Source organism: Branchiostoma floridae, chromosome 19, assembly GCF_000003815.2.
Source record: "Branchiostoma floridae strain S238N-H82 chromosome 19, Bfl_VNyyK, whole genome shotgun sequence".
Classification (NCBI taxonomy): domain Eukaryota; kingdom Metazoa; phylum Chordata; class Leptocardii; order Amphioxiformes; family Branchiostomatidae; genus Branchiostoma; species Branchiostoma floridae.
Genome location: NC_049997.1, coordinates 6,848,914 through 6,863,352, shown reverse-complemented (window position 1 = coordinate 6,863,352; position 14,439 = coordinate 6,848,914). Strand labels below are relative to the sequence as shown.

The 14,439-nt window shown below is 40.4% G+C and overlaps 1 protein-coding gene across 1 annotated transcript; it reads left to right on the top strand.

Annotated features, from left to right (window-relative positions):
- Positions 1-94: 94 nt before the first annotated feature.
- On the top strand, positions 95-13,841 carry LOC118407142 (ADP-ribosylation factor GTPase-activating protein 2-like). The gene is made up of 16 exons (XM_035807561.1): positions 95-350; positions 1,210-1,328; positions 2,192-2,264; positions 2,791-2,922; positions 3,637-3,895; positions 4,308-4,382; positions 5,119-5,175; positions 6,660-6,721; positions 7,482-7,624; positions 8,540-8,680; positions 9,589-9,726; positions 9,985-10,113; positions 10,771-10,815; positions 11,521-11,641; positions 12,007-12,210; positions 13,036-13,841. The coding sequence occupies exons 1-16, from the start codon at positions 282-284 to the stop codon at positions 13,051-13,053; spliced, it is 1,785 nt and encodes a 594-aa protein (XP_035663454.1). The 5' UTR covers positions 95-281; the 3' UTR covers positions 13,054-13,841.
- The last annotated feature ends 598 nt before the right edge of the window (positions 13,842-14,439 follow it).

Genomic DNA, 14,439 nt, shown 5'->3' with positions numbered 1-14,439 from the left:
TTATCACTGTCGTAAAATCTATCCATTTCCTGTATTTCATTTGCGGCAAAAAGTAGCCAATGAGCGCACACCGTACGTAATATCAGGTCATTGACCTCAAGAAGACAGCCCAAAAATACTGAAAAACGCGGTAAAACCAGCGAAAATGTTACCGTAAGGCAGTTTAATCGTATAATTGCGTTACGAGTTACCTACAGTGTTGACTTCTTTTGTCGAAGGGGTGGAAAACTTTGACCGTCTGGTCACTTCCTGTAAATTTGGTGACGTAGCATAGTTCCAAGATGGCCGACCCTACCAAGCAAGACATCGCCGCAATCTTCAAGAAACTTCGGTCTATCCCGACAAATAAGGTAAGATTTGTTTGACTCTACCGTCCGTAAATTTGAGGAAGACTTGGGGATACAAACAACGTGCTTGTTATTTGGTCAGTCGCAGAGCAATGGCGTATATACGCCATTTTTCACAGATACCTGGTCGAGGGATGAGAAAAAAGCCGGTATGGTCCGGGTTTGATAGACAAAATTCGTGACGTAGTTTAGGTAAATCTTTTATCCTAGTCCTGTTCTTTTGTCTGAAGATTTCCCTGAATTTACTCAAAAGGTAGAACACATGATATTGGTCGAAACAAGCCAAAAATAGCTGTCGTTGAAGTCACAGAAGCCAAAGAGCGTACAATGGACTTTATTATTATAATGAGGTCTAGTTCGAGTTGCGAAATTTCGCACCTTATACAATATGAATGGCTGTCTACATTATCCATCCATTCAAGCGCTCGTACATATGTATAGCTTCTTTCTTGATCTCATTTGAATTATCTCACAAACTATTAGTATTAGTTATATTGTTCTGTTTTGCTTTAAAAGTTCTAGTGTTTAAAATCAGTTTCAAAGTACTATTTACAAACATATGTTTTTGTAGTCAGTCCATTTCGAAGTTCGAAGTCCATTTCAGGACAATACAACCACAAATGCCAGTTCATATCTTTACAATCTTTGTTTAATAGAATCATAGGTAGGGTATATGCTGACTTCTGAAGTTGTTGCTCTTTTGTGCAAATGTGAAGAGAAGTCCTATCTAAATAGATAAATAATAGTAATAATAGTATTTCATATAATGATACATCATGAATGTACATGTCCATTCTACATGTATATGTGAACTTTATTAAGAGGTAATCCACATGGCTGTGTATTTTTTGTTGTTGTCCAGATATGTTTTGATTGTCAAGCCAATAACCCGACATGGAGTTCCGTGACCTATGGGGTCTTCCTGTGCATTGACTGCTCAGCGACTCACCGCTCGCTGGGTGTGCATCTGTCCTTTGTCAGGTGGGTTAACATAGTCTGGTTGTGTTGTTAGTCATTTGACGTCATCTTGTAATCCAATTATACAAAGAGTGTTCAGGATTTGTTGTCCAATTTGATGGTACAAAAGTCATGCTAAATACACAGCATGACTGTCAAACATACAAGTCACCACCTGTACATAAGGACCCCGGGCCACAGAATATGACCACATTGTGGTGGCTGCTTAGATAATTTTTCCCATTGACACAGGCATAAGTCTAGTATTGACAGAATGTCTAACAGAATGGTGTGGTTTCCTGGAGTGGATGGGGCTTTTTTCAAGAACATAAGAAACAAATTAAGTTCAATTTACTTCAATTAATGACTGCACAGTTCTCACATATGAACTGTATGCCCAAAACTATTAGTCTAAGAAAAAGAAAATTCATGTTTATGTAGAGGAGAAACAATGTACATGTAGTCTTTCTGCAAAGGTCAAATGCTGACTGTAACACTTCATCAGTCAGACCACACCCTTCCAACAGTGATTCATATGGCAAATGTCTTTGTCAAAAAGTTTGAAACTAAACATTTTCATTTTCACTTTTTGTTTGTTTTAAAAATCAACTTAATAAAAGTACAACCAATAATCATAACATGTGATAGCTTGTAAAATGTAACTGCTAATACTTTGAAGTAATATGGATTACACTACCTCCTTGGACTTTTGTCAAACAATTGCCAAACGACAAGTAAAGACTACTTTACATCAGCAGTAATTTGAGTCTACTTGCCAAAGTATTGTCCATTTCATTGCAATCATGAATTTTAAGACTTAAGTTCTGCTAGTTAAGTATATACTTGTATCACTACATTTGTAATTGACAGTGTTATCTCCCACACAGGTCCACTCAGCTGGACACAAACTGGACATGGCACCAGCTGCGCTGTATGCAGGCGGGCGGGAATGCCCATGCTGTAAGTACAGCCGGCTATATGTATAAGTGTAAACTAAAAGGCTTTAAGTTTGCAGGGATTAAAATCTGCAGTAGTGGGAAAATGGAGTGTATGCAGCAGTTTTAAGTTTGTATATAAAACAATACAACTAAGTCACATGATTGTAATACCGATGCCAACCAATGATAATGATGATGCCATTATTTAGGACAGCCAGTTTGAAAAGCTAGGTACATAGTGCTCTAATACATACATGACAATACTGATGTACAGTAGTGCTTAGACAAGGGGGAAGGCCAGTAGACTATAGACCAAAAATTTTGGTGGCGGTTTTAAGTTTGCAGTGAAGCAGTCACTGTGAAAATAAAACCATTGCGAACATTACATCTTTATTTGTTCTATTTACAGTACTTCCTCTTATTCTTGTTTCTCTAAGACTCTAGCAAGTCTTTCTTGTTTCCAAAGTTTTTTGTATCTGTACGAGAATAAAGATCTACTGTAACAGTGTTCTTTCCTCACCGTTCTTACATCATGTTTACACTTACAGGAGCAGTTTTTTCGCCAACACGGCTGCACGACTAACGACGCCAAGATGAAGTACAACAGTCGTGCCGCGACCTTGTACAAGGACAAGTTACACGGCTTGGCTTCTGCCGCCATGAGGAAATATGGAACACAGGTGTGATACCTTATGTTACAGTTTTAAGATATCCATGCACAAAATAAAGTGCTTACCAACAAGCTTTCGATCAGTACTCTGATCCTTCTCAAGTTGAAATGACTCAACACCTACATTATGTAAGTTGTGATACCTTGATTTTTTTTTGTCGTAAGAAATTTTATAGATATACTTGTAATACTGGCACAATCCTAATTCTGATAAATTGCAGTCAGGCCATGGTAGACCAAAGAAATCTTGTGTCAGGAAGAATAAAGGCGTGTGACTTAACCAGCATGAACCTACTGGACAGTCACTCGGTAGATTGGCGAGAGGAGTAGAAATTATAATATTTACGTATTGATCAACCAAACTGTCCCCCACAGCTCCACATTGACACAGGGCACTTCGCCTGAACACAAGGATCAACCTCTTTCCCATCTAAACTACATTTTATCACAAAATGTTTATTGAAATGACAATAATTACGTACAATAATCATTCACCAAAAAGTAGTTACTCAAGCAACTGGATATGGTTTTGGAAACGGTCAGACGTTTCAATGTCACTGACGAAGGATAGTGGATTCTATCCGAAATGTCTGACCATTTCCAAAACCATATCCAGTTGCTTGAGTTACTACTTTTTGGTGTATCTTATTACCTGGATGTGTTTTGTCTAACCTACATCGACATAAAATAATCATTGTTTGTCTGACCAAACTGTCCCCCACAGCTCCACATTGACACACACGGGCACATGCACGAGCCCACCTCGCCTGAACACAAGGAGGTCGACTTTTTTGACGAGCACGTGAACGGGACAAAAGTGGCGCCCGTCTCGCCCGCCGCCCCCAGTCTGGTTGGGTCGGCCCTGTCCACTCCGATACAGATGCCAACCAATGGGAAGAAGGCAGAAGAATCAGGTAATGACTGCTCACTTGTCCAAATGTTTTCATGGTTAGCCTGGGCAGGGATGGACAAGTTTTCTAAAATTCACTTGTCCTATCAGGCAAGTACATAGAAAATTCACTTGCCTGAACTACTTTCATTTGCCCAGGACAATCGGGCTAGTGGATTTATAACAACCCTGCTGGCTACCATCCTCTGTAGTAACCACTGGCTAAATCTTTTCCCTGGCTAAACATGGTCTTGGAGCCATGTTTGTCGGCAAAAAGATTGAGCCAATGGTTACTGCAGAGGATGGCACCCAAGTTAAGTCGAGGGTTCGCGTTGTTTTTGAGTTCATGGATGAAACAACTGCAGTAACATAATGAAAGACGATTCATTTTGTGATGAGCGCATAATCTTTCACTGTGCCAAGAAATGTAACTTCAGCAATCATTTGTTACAACACTTGAAATTAGTATATTAACACACTAACCATAGTCTTTCTTGGACAAGCAGAAGATGCGGACGGACGGGCACCAGATGTCCATGCAGCCCTGAGCATGTCCCCTACAGCAGCCAAGCTGACTGCAGGTTAGTTACAAACAGCTGTGTTATGTTTTAAAGGAATACAATGTATTTTTTTACAGACTGATAGAAACTGTGTCAGTGTGAAGATTTGCTTCTTTTTGCACATTTGTGTCTGTGAATTACTGTCGTCTTACATGCAGACAGGGCTGTCTCCAGGACATGCCGGGACACTAGAAATTTGCTTCTTGGGATGAGAAAGTTCACCTCATTCGTCCAATAATCTTGACTTCACAACAGAAAGTATATTTCATAAGTAACTGATTTAGTGTTGAAAATTAACAGGCTTCCAAATTCCAATCATATGTCCCTTTCCTTTGCAATGCTCCACACATTTATTCATGGTTATTGCCTTCCAAGGCATGCTATAGAGAAACTCCACATCTTCCCTAGCAAAGAGTGGGACAGGAAAATTCAAATTAAAAGCTGGATACAGCCCTGCATCCTACAGGGTTGTCTTTGAGACCTATTCCTCCAACCTGGAATGGAAATTTGCATGTTGGAATAGAAAAAATTTATCCTGTCTGTCCAAAAATATGACACGAAATTGATTAAAATGTATTTTCGAAGCTTAAATGACAGATTAACAACAAAAAGCAACAACATCCTTTACAATATGTGGGACAGAAAAAAAATTAAAAGCTGGATACAGCCCTGCTTACAAGTCTGAATTGCTTTGCAGCAGGTTTGTGCTTTTGGTTCAGTCCTCCACTCACTGTTACCATTTATGTGCGCCCTCTAGCAGCTCTGACACCAACTCCAGAGGCAGCCCTGCTGTCAGGACACAGGCTAGCCTCAGGTCGCACCGTGAGCCGTGTGAATAGCAGGGTTCTTGCTAGTGCATTTTAGCGTAACGGGCCACTACGCTATAATTTGCAACCACCATGCTTAAATGAGGACCACTGCGCTAATTTTCAACTAGCGTAGTTGTACTTTGCTATCATTTACTTGTTGAAATGTCTAATCAAGTATAATGTATGAAAAATGATGATATGCCCCTCCAAACTGACCAAAAGTCCTTCAAATTGCATGTGATGTCAACAGAGTTACAGTAAGTCCCCTCACTGGTACCCTTATCATGCCAACGTTTTAAACTTTTACTCTACATTTTCAAAATCTCACCGTGGAAGGGCCAAGACCCCCCTTCCACACCATCCGTCTAATTGGTTGTTGGCTACCTTACCATTACCCCTACGCTAAAATAGAATCCTGGCTAGAACCCTGAATAGTGCATGTCTGCAAACCCCCCTACCTACCCTCCCCCCTATTGTTCCCGTCTTTGCTTTTATGTGCAAGAAACTGGATACATTTTGTACATGGTCAAACGATTCAGCGCTATCTTTTGTCAGTGACTGTGTATTCTGTATTTGATTACCTTGATGTCTAAAAATCCTTTACATATCTCAACTCTTAAACTTTGAGTTGGAGAAGCAGAAAGTTTCAAAAGACTTAAACCGAAAAGGAACTGTCTATATGCAGTTTGATGCAAATTATGGAAAGAAACTGTTTTTGCTTCTCTCAAGTATATATCAGATGGGACCACAGATGTTGAGATAGAACGTGTTTTGATTCCTTTGTGATCATATTTCAAAGCAATGGTTTCATTGGAGGGGGTCGGGTGGTTTGTAGATGTTTAAGTATTGCTTGCTGGTGGAACTGATTATTTTGTTTATTTTTTCTCCACCTGTTCTGGATGTAGCCAAAGAATGTTTGTAGTATTGTATACACTTTTTGCTCAGTATGCATCTGTTTTTGTGTTCATGTTGGCCTATTGATACTGTTGTTCTAGCTTCTATCCACCTTTCACATTTCGTTTTGCAGTTTCAGCATCATACTTTACTAACACTGCTCTCCATCCCTGCTATTAAAAATGTACTGTCCCTGTACTTTTAAGGGACAACCCAGTACTAGTGCATTTGGAGAGCTGAAATAAACCACTGTTTTATTGGCTTGCCAAATCTGTTTCTTTCAGAACGTTATTCGCATTGGTTTGTGCCAACAATTGCAAGCCTGATTAAAATTTTTCTTGTTCCAGTGGTTTGAAGTATTTGCTGATCAGTTTTTCTCTTTTTCAGACACTAAGTTTGTGCTTTTTCCATGCTATCATTCTTGCTTGCATGTAGCTCTAACTACCCTTGATGAGAAAATGTGCACTATAGAGCTGCAAATCTCCTCATGAGCTTTGCTCTGTCAAGCATCTGAATGGCTTTGCAAAAGAAATGTTTTACAATGATTTAGTTTTGAAAATACTTTACTAAGTCCTTTATTTTCTCCCCTCTTCAGAAAGTCACAAGCCCACTATAGGCACCAGGAAACCAGCCAGTGCCAAGAAAACAAAATCTGGGGTATGTAAAATCTTTTATGATTAAGGCAGCACCCTGCTGATGTTGTGTACAATACACATTGAAGGTAGCAGAACACAGTTTTCGGCCTATGGGGATTTCTATAGTTAAGGGCCTCAAGGTGACTAGCTTCGACGCAATGAAAAATATAGTAGGGAGCACTTTTGGAATACCAAAATTGGATATGTTTGAGTTGAAGGTACAAGCCACAATATATTAAAAAACAAAAAAATACTGTCGGCGTATCGTCTTCTCACGCCCTCTTTGAAATGCCCCTCTGCGGAGATCACAGAACTGCAGCCGGCTCACGCTAGAAAGGCAGTTGCGTAATGGGGCGCATTTATACACAAAATAGAAAACTTTCACAATCCAAACCATGCAGTCTCAGAGTCGACACCTTCCGTGACCACGTAGCACAGGTTATATCTGGCTGCCCCTCAAATAAGGCTTTTTACCTCTCCTTCAACAAGTTTATCCGTACTATTTTATGTACCCGCGTCATACACCCCGGGGTTCGCCCACTAATACTGTGTTCTGCTACCTTAAAGACTGCGAGACTTGGCACAATGCAAAATCAATTGGAATCAATAAATAGCATAATGAATCAATAATGAATGGTCTATGGAAGAGTAGTGCACCAGTGGACCAGCTGGATTCTTTTTGATGTTATGATATGGACAGTTGGTTACTCTTTAAAAAAGCATAGTACTAGTTGTGTTGTGTACTTTTCATAGATAACAAAGATGATGTTGTTTTTATCCAGTTGGGAGCTAAGAAGGGAGGACTGGGTGCACAGAAAGTCAAGAAGGACTTCAAGTCGATCGAGAAACAAGCCTTGGAGCAGGACAAGCTCAAAGCTGAGATGGATGCTCAGGTCAAGAAAGAAGAGAGCAAAGAGACCCCCATGTAAGTATCAAATCTTTGATATTTTCTATTGTGGGATAAACCATATCTATAAAATCCCAATATCGGTGTTTCAAACAGTCTATATTTTACAGTATGACCCAGGGCTCCATACTTCAATTCAAATGATTGTAACCTGCTTGCGTGCGCTGCTGTTGAAAATTGAAACAGCTGTTTAACTTTTGTTTGATTCAACGAAATAAGTTGTTGAAGCCATGTGCATTGATGTCGCGTCTTATGCTCTTCTTTGCAATAAAGTTAAGTTTCCTCGAGTTGGCCTGACATGACCTCCTGTAGGTTGGAACTCTAGCGATGCTACCCGCGGTCAGGCCATACCTCGGGTGATACCAAATACCCTGTGTTGTATTTAAAGACGATTTCTGAAAGGTAGAGTTTATCTAACTGCTTCTCCTGTGATTTTAGGGTCCAGTCCATGCGCCTGGCCTACCAAGACATGCAGGGTTCTAGCCAGGATTTTATTTTAGCGTAGTGGGAATGGCATGGTAGTGAAGCGACCAATCAGGAGATTGGTGTGGAAGGGGGTCATTTTGAAAATGTAGAGTTAAAAGTTGGCACTCTGTTAACATCACATGTAATTTGAAGGATTTTGGGGTCAGTTGTGAGTGGCATATCATCATTTTTCATTGTTCAGACATTGATTAGACATTGTTGAACAAGCAAATGATAGCAAAGCACCACTACACTAGTTAAAAATTAGCGTAGTGGCCCTTATTTTAGCGTAGTGGTCAAAAATTTTAGCGTAGTGGCCCACTACGCTAAAATGCACTAGCTAGAACCCTGACATGAACATGAGTAAGAACATGAAACAGCAGAAGGAGACACTGTTTAAGTTCTGAATCTTGCTTGGTGTCTAATATTCTAACTTTAACACTATTTCTGCTTCTTCTATGACATTAGGGTCCAGTCCATGCGCCTAGCCTACCAAGACATGAACATGAGTAAGAACATGAAACAGCAGGAGGAAAAGCTGAAGGCATCGGACCCCCGCAAGGCAAAGCAGGCCGAGAGACTAGGGATGGGGATAGCTGGGACTAGGAGGTGAGCCCTCTTCTTCTTCTTCCTTGTGTCAGTTGATGGATCTGCCACACTTATTAGTATTGCTGGTACAGAAGGTTGTCTGTTGAAATTGGGGGTCTACTGTAAGTGTTGGTGTAGATACCTGGTATGCCACCTTATCCCTGAAGGCCGAGAGACTAGGGATGGGGATGGCTGGGACCAGGAGGTGAGCACTCTTCTTCTTCTTCTTTGTGATAGGTGATGGATAAACCACACTTATTTCTAGTGCAGGTTGTCTGTTGAAATTGAGGGTCTACTCTAGGTGTTAGTGTAGATATGCCATCTTATACCTGAAGGCCGGAGACTAGGGATGGGGATAGCTGGGACCAGGAGGTGAGTGCCTGATTAGATTATGATATAAAACTTGTGATGATTATGTCATTCCTTAGTATTTTGTAGAGTAGAAACAGTTTGCAGTTCCAAAAACAATTGTCCCAAATTCAGTGTCACTGACGAAATGTCTGACCATTTCCATAATCATATCCAGTTGTTTGAGGAACTGCTTTTTGGTGTAATTGTCCCAAATATTAGCCATGCAGTGATTGTTTGTAACAAATTGCTCTGAAGTAAATAAAGGAACTTTTTTGTGATTGTGAACTCTATCCAGCTGTTACCCAATCAGATAATCAGTTTTACCTAAAGAAATCATTTAGACAGTTCTCTGATTGGCTGACCGCTGGTTATTGGCCACACCCACAAAAGTAGAAACCTCAGGCTGGTTTAGCAAATCCTCCTCAAGGTATATATAGTGGCTGTGAGTCAGGCTCTGAAAAGAACAGAATGTAATGTGATGGCATTATGCTCATACATGCCCTGACCATGTGATGCTCATGCCCTGACCATGTGATGCTCATGCCCTGATCATGTGATGATCATGTGATTTCCTCCAGTGGCGTGTCCCACTCGGTCCAAGAGATGAAGGTGATTGACCAGGTCACGCCCGTGTCGTCCTCACGAAAGGAACGTGATCGTGACGACTTTGACAGTTTCGACGACTTTGCATCCAGCTACACTTCCGGACCCCCTAAGTGAGTAACAATAAAATCTTTCTTTCTTTCATAGTGTGCAATTTTCATTCAAAGAGTCTTATTTCATTCATTTGTATGTAAGAAAAGCATCATTAAACATAAACAGCGCCAAAAAGGGGTAGAGAAGGGGTTATGATGGCTTTTTCGAAATTTCCCTGTCTAGCTTAGCAGCTATTTCTTACTTAGACAAGTACGTTTTTGACAAAGTGGCCAGAACGACTAGAATGGTATCTCACCAGAGTTTCTTCAACACCACAGATATAATGACAACCCGTTCCGAGACCGCGGCCGGGACAGAGGTAACTATGGCGATGACGGACTGGGTGATTTGAAGTGGGAGAAGATAGACAGGAAGAGGGAAGATGACTTTGCCCCATCCAGGGAAAGGTTGGTATAATTTTTCCATTCATGATGTCTTAAGTCTTATTGTCTTATGATAAACCATTAGATACAAACAGCTTAGAATTTTTTTTCCTTGGTTCTTTCTATGAAGGACTGCATAAAGTTAATGATTCAACTTGACAGAAAAGCCTAATTATGACCTTAGACCTTTTGAAAGTTCCCATTGATATCGATAACCATGTAAAAATCATGTGATAATTGAAAATCATGTAATAACCATGTAATACCAACAATGTGAAAATCATTGTGATAACTGTAAAAATTATGTGATAACCATGTGATTGTGAAAAAAAAATTAGACTTGCACTTACAGCTAGAGAGTAATGCAAAACCGTACACAAAACACATGTAGAGTAAATCTAGTACTCTTAGAAATAAGATACTACACCAGAGCTGTCTCTAGGACCCCTCCGTCCATTTTGGGGCTAATAAATTGCTGGTTGGAACAGAAAACAATTGATCCTCAAAAAATCTGAGCTTCATGACTGGTGTAACGAAATAATGTCAGATTTACAAACAAAAATGATCATGTGTGCTGCCAAAACAGTGGGGCAGAAAATAATTTTCACCTTGAGACAGCCCTGTTCTACAACTACATACAAGTTGTAAGACTTACATCTACCAATCACCCACCTATTCTAGAGAAGACATGACACAAGAAGAGTGGCAATCCGAACTGGATGAAAGGTACCACTCCATACACAAAAAAGCCTGCAAAAACGCAGAGGTGCTGGGTATAAAGCCCCTGTCACACAGTGCAAAATTGATCAGCTGACGAGTTTGCCAGGTCTTAATGATGTTTCTGGAAGTAATACATGGTGACCTGGTGTTCTCTTGCGCAATTTTTAGGGAACAGTCAATGTCTACATACATTGTATGTGGTAGATTCTCAGAAAAAAAATCTGAGTGACCCTCTGTCAGCCAGGCAACGTTCTGGCAATCCACAAATACTGTGTGACAAGGGCTTAAGTAATGCACTGCATGTAGTGGTGGAGGGAGGTGTGTACAAGACAGGCTGTAGGGGTGTGCACACCAAGATTTGCACATTGAGCTGAGCAATACACAGATAGACATGTACATGCATTGTAAAGGAACAGAGATATTGCATGCTTATTGTGCCTTTTTAATTTGCTTCTGTGGAAAGTGGGCCTCACAAGTGCCTATTATATTGGATATCAAATGCTGAAGCATTTTGCATTATGTATATTGCAAAGAAATACACAGTTGAACCATTTGGGATCTGAATATTGTTTTTGTCTGACCATTTCCTAAATCATATCCAGTTGCTTCAGTAACCGCTATTTGACATATCTTGTCACCTGGATGTCTAAGCTTCATTGATGTATCCTGTGAATTGATTACTTATTCTGATTTTAAAAATTTTCCTCCCAGGACCAGCCGAAGGAAGGAGCCAGTCGGAATGTCCTACTCCGAGACTGACGCGGCACAGACCAAGTTTGCCAATGCCAAGAGCATCTCTTCAGACCAGTTCTTCGGGAGGGAGAAACCAGAGGTAGGCTCTTGTCTCTTTGTTGTCAAAAAGTGCCGATTATTTGTAATGTGATAGAGCAATTGACTTAGGGCTGTACTGGTACAAAACCGTTTTTTCTTGTCTGACCGGTACAAAAGAAAAAACCTGAAAAGAATTAGTGGACCAGATCTTGGACCGATTAGACAATGAACAATTTATATGGGTAGGCGCTTACCGGCTGAAGAAAATAACAAGAGCAAAGTAGAGAAGAGTTTATAGTCTACAGTCAAACATAGCGTCGCGGTGTTGGGGTTGGGTTAGTAAGCTGTCGGGTTTGGAATCAAATCCCGGGAGCCAGGAGACTGTTTCTACTGGCCTGTAGTGATTCATGCTTTTCCTCATTTCAGTTTGAGGTTCAGCAGCGATTGGACCGGTTCAGCGGGAATCAGTCCATCTCCAGCGCAGACCTGTTTGGTGAGGACAGGCCACGACAGTCGTCACGGAGCGCCGCAGACATGGCCGGCCCAGACCTGTCCCAACTCAAGGAGGGGGTGAAATCCACCGCCGCCAGAATGGCCACTCTAGTCAACGGTGTCGTTAATACCATACAGGTGAGGAACATGGTCTGGTCATGTGATGATCATGTGATGGCAGGCTCTGATCATGTGATACATGTAGTAACATTGTGATCCCAACTCGAGGGGTGAAGTCAACTGCCGCCAGAATGGCCACTCTAGTCAACGGTGTCGTTAATACCATACAGGTGAGGACTGATCATGAGACAAACAGGCTCTGATCATGGGATAGTCATGTGATGATCATGTGATGAGAAGGCTCTGATCATGTGATGATCATGTGATAGTAATATTATGATCCCAACTCAAGGAGGGGGTGAAGTCAACTGCTGCCAGAATTGCCACTCTAGTCAATGGTGTCGTTAATACCATACAGGTGAGGAACAGGCTAGGATCGCGTGATGATCATGAGATGAGAAGGCTCTGATCATGTGATCATCATGTGATGAACAGGATCTGATCATGTGATGATCATGTGACAAGCAGGCTCTGATCATGTGATTAATTGTGATGATCATGTGATAGTAACATTATTCGGCCAGAATTGCCACCCTAGTCAACGGTGTTGTTAATACCATACAGGTGGGAAACAGGCTCTGATCATGTGATAGTCATGTGATGATCATGAGACAAGCAGGTTCTGATCACGTGATGATCATGTGATGAGCAGGCTATGATCATGTGAAAGAAAAAAAATAGCAATGGTTCCTAAATTCAGAGTGGTGCAGGTAAAATTTTTCTGGTGCAGGTAATTTTCAACGCTACCTGCGCCAGAGTATGCAGAAATAAGTATTTCGAGCCTAAGTATGACACCAGTTTGTGTTGTTCATGTCTGACTGTTTTGTATCCGTTTTTCTTCAGGACAAGTACGGTTCTTGAGACCAGCGTCGCCATGGCAAGAAGATCTACCCAACACCATGCAGCCTTTCTATTTATCTGCTGTTTATTGAATCACTCATTCAATCAACTTCCTGTACACTTCTACTAAATCAACTTTAGATTCAGTTTATTTGATTGGCAGGGCACAGAAATAGAGAGAAATAGATGTAAATCTGATTTCTTTTGAGGTGGTTTTATTTCCTGGTAGGAGGGAAAACACGTTTTTTGTGGTACTTTGGAATTTGGACAAATTTGGACACTGATTGGTCCTATTTGGGTAGTAGTTTGCTCCTATGTTTGATTCTACTACCCAAGAAACTTGAAATGGTTTACTGATTGCTGTATCAAACGAGTGCTCTAGCACCCACTCCTTAATTGGCTCATTAACGCATTAATGTCACCACCAAACAATTTGAAAATATACCCAGTGGGTATGTATGTACAATAAAGGTCTTCATTCATTCAATATACAGTTCCCAAGACGGATAGAAGAAGCAAACATAGGACCAAACTACTATCCTGATGGTACTCAGGCCAATGTGGTTTACAGATTGTTGTGAAAACAGTAAAACAAAACCACCCCAAATGTTTCAAGATTTGCAGTAAAGATATTTCTGCTCTCATTGTCAACATAACTAAAAAGGAAAAAACAAAAACAGTTTCATCATCTCAAGGTATTCTGCTATGTGGAAAAATGAAGAAAAAAATGGTACGGAAAGCATTTCTAGAAACTGCTTGTAGAAAGCATAAATGTTGAACAGAATTTAGACTATTTAAAATCCAAGCAATAGGTGTCCCAAATTTTTGCAAAACTTAAAACCTACCTACTTACTGCATGGCACAGTCCATTTTGTCATGTTCACTTGTATCAGCTTGGGGGATACCATTTCATCTGGGGTAGGAAAATTACCACTAGAACACACAAAAAAGTGAATCCTTGGTGTTTATTTTATGTTAATTTGGAAGGAAGGGGCCTTGGTGCATATGCCAAAATATGTGGAGTAGTTTAAATTCGTGATTTAATGAAATTTGTACAGGAATACTTGAAGAGTTGTACAGGCAAAGCGTTTTCTGCAATTATTGTGTTGTTGAAAGAGTTAAAATCAATGGAGATTGAAGGTATTAGCTTATTATGCTGTAAGAGATCATTTTTGCCAGTTTGATACAAAGGAAAACAAAATACTGAGGAAAAGTTGTAGTAATACATGCACATTAACATTTATTTTGGTAATACATGATTGTACACTGTGTTCATCTTCCATAGAATGCCATGTCAATAGTAGAGTGTCCTTGGTTAGCAAACTGACCTGGGTTAGCCAATATTTGTCCTGGGTTAAAATCTGTCCAGCCAAACCTGTTCCATATGTATACAATGTAGACACTGCC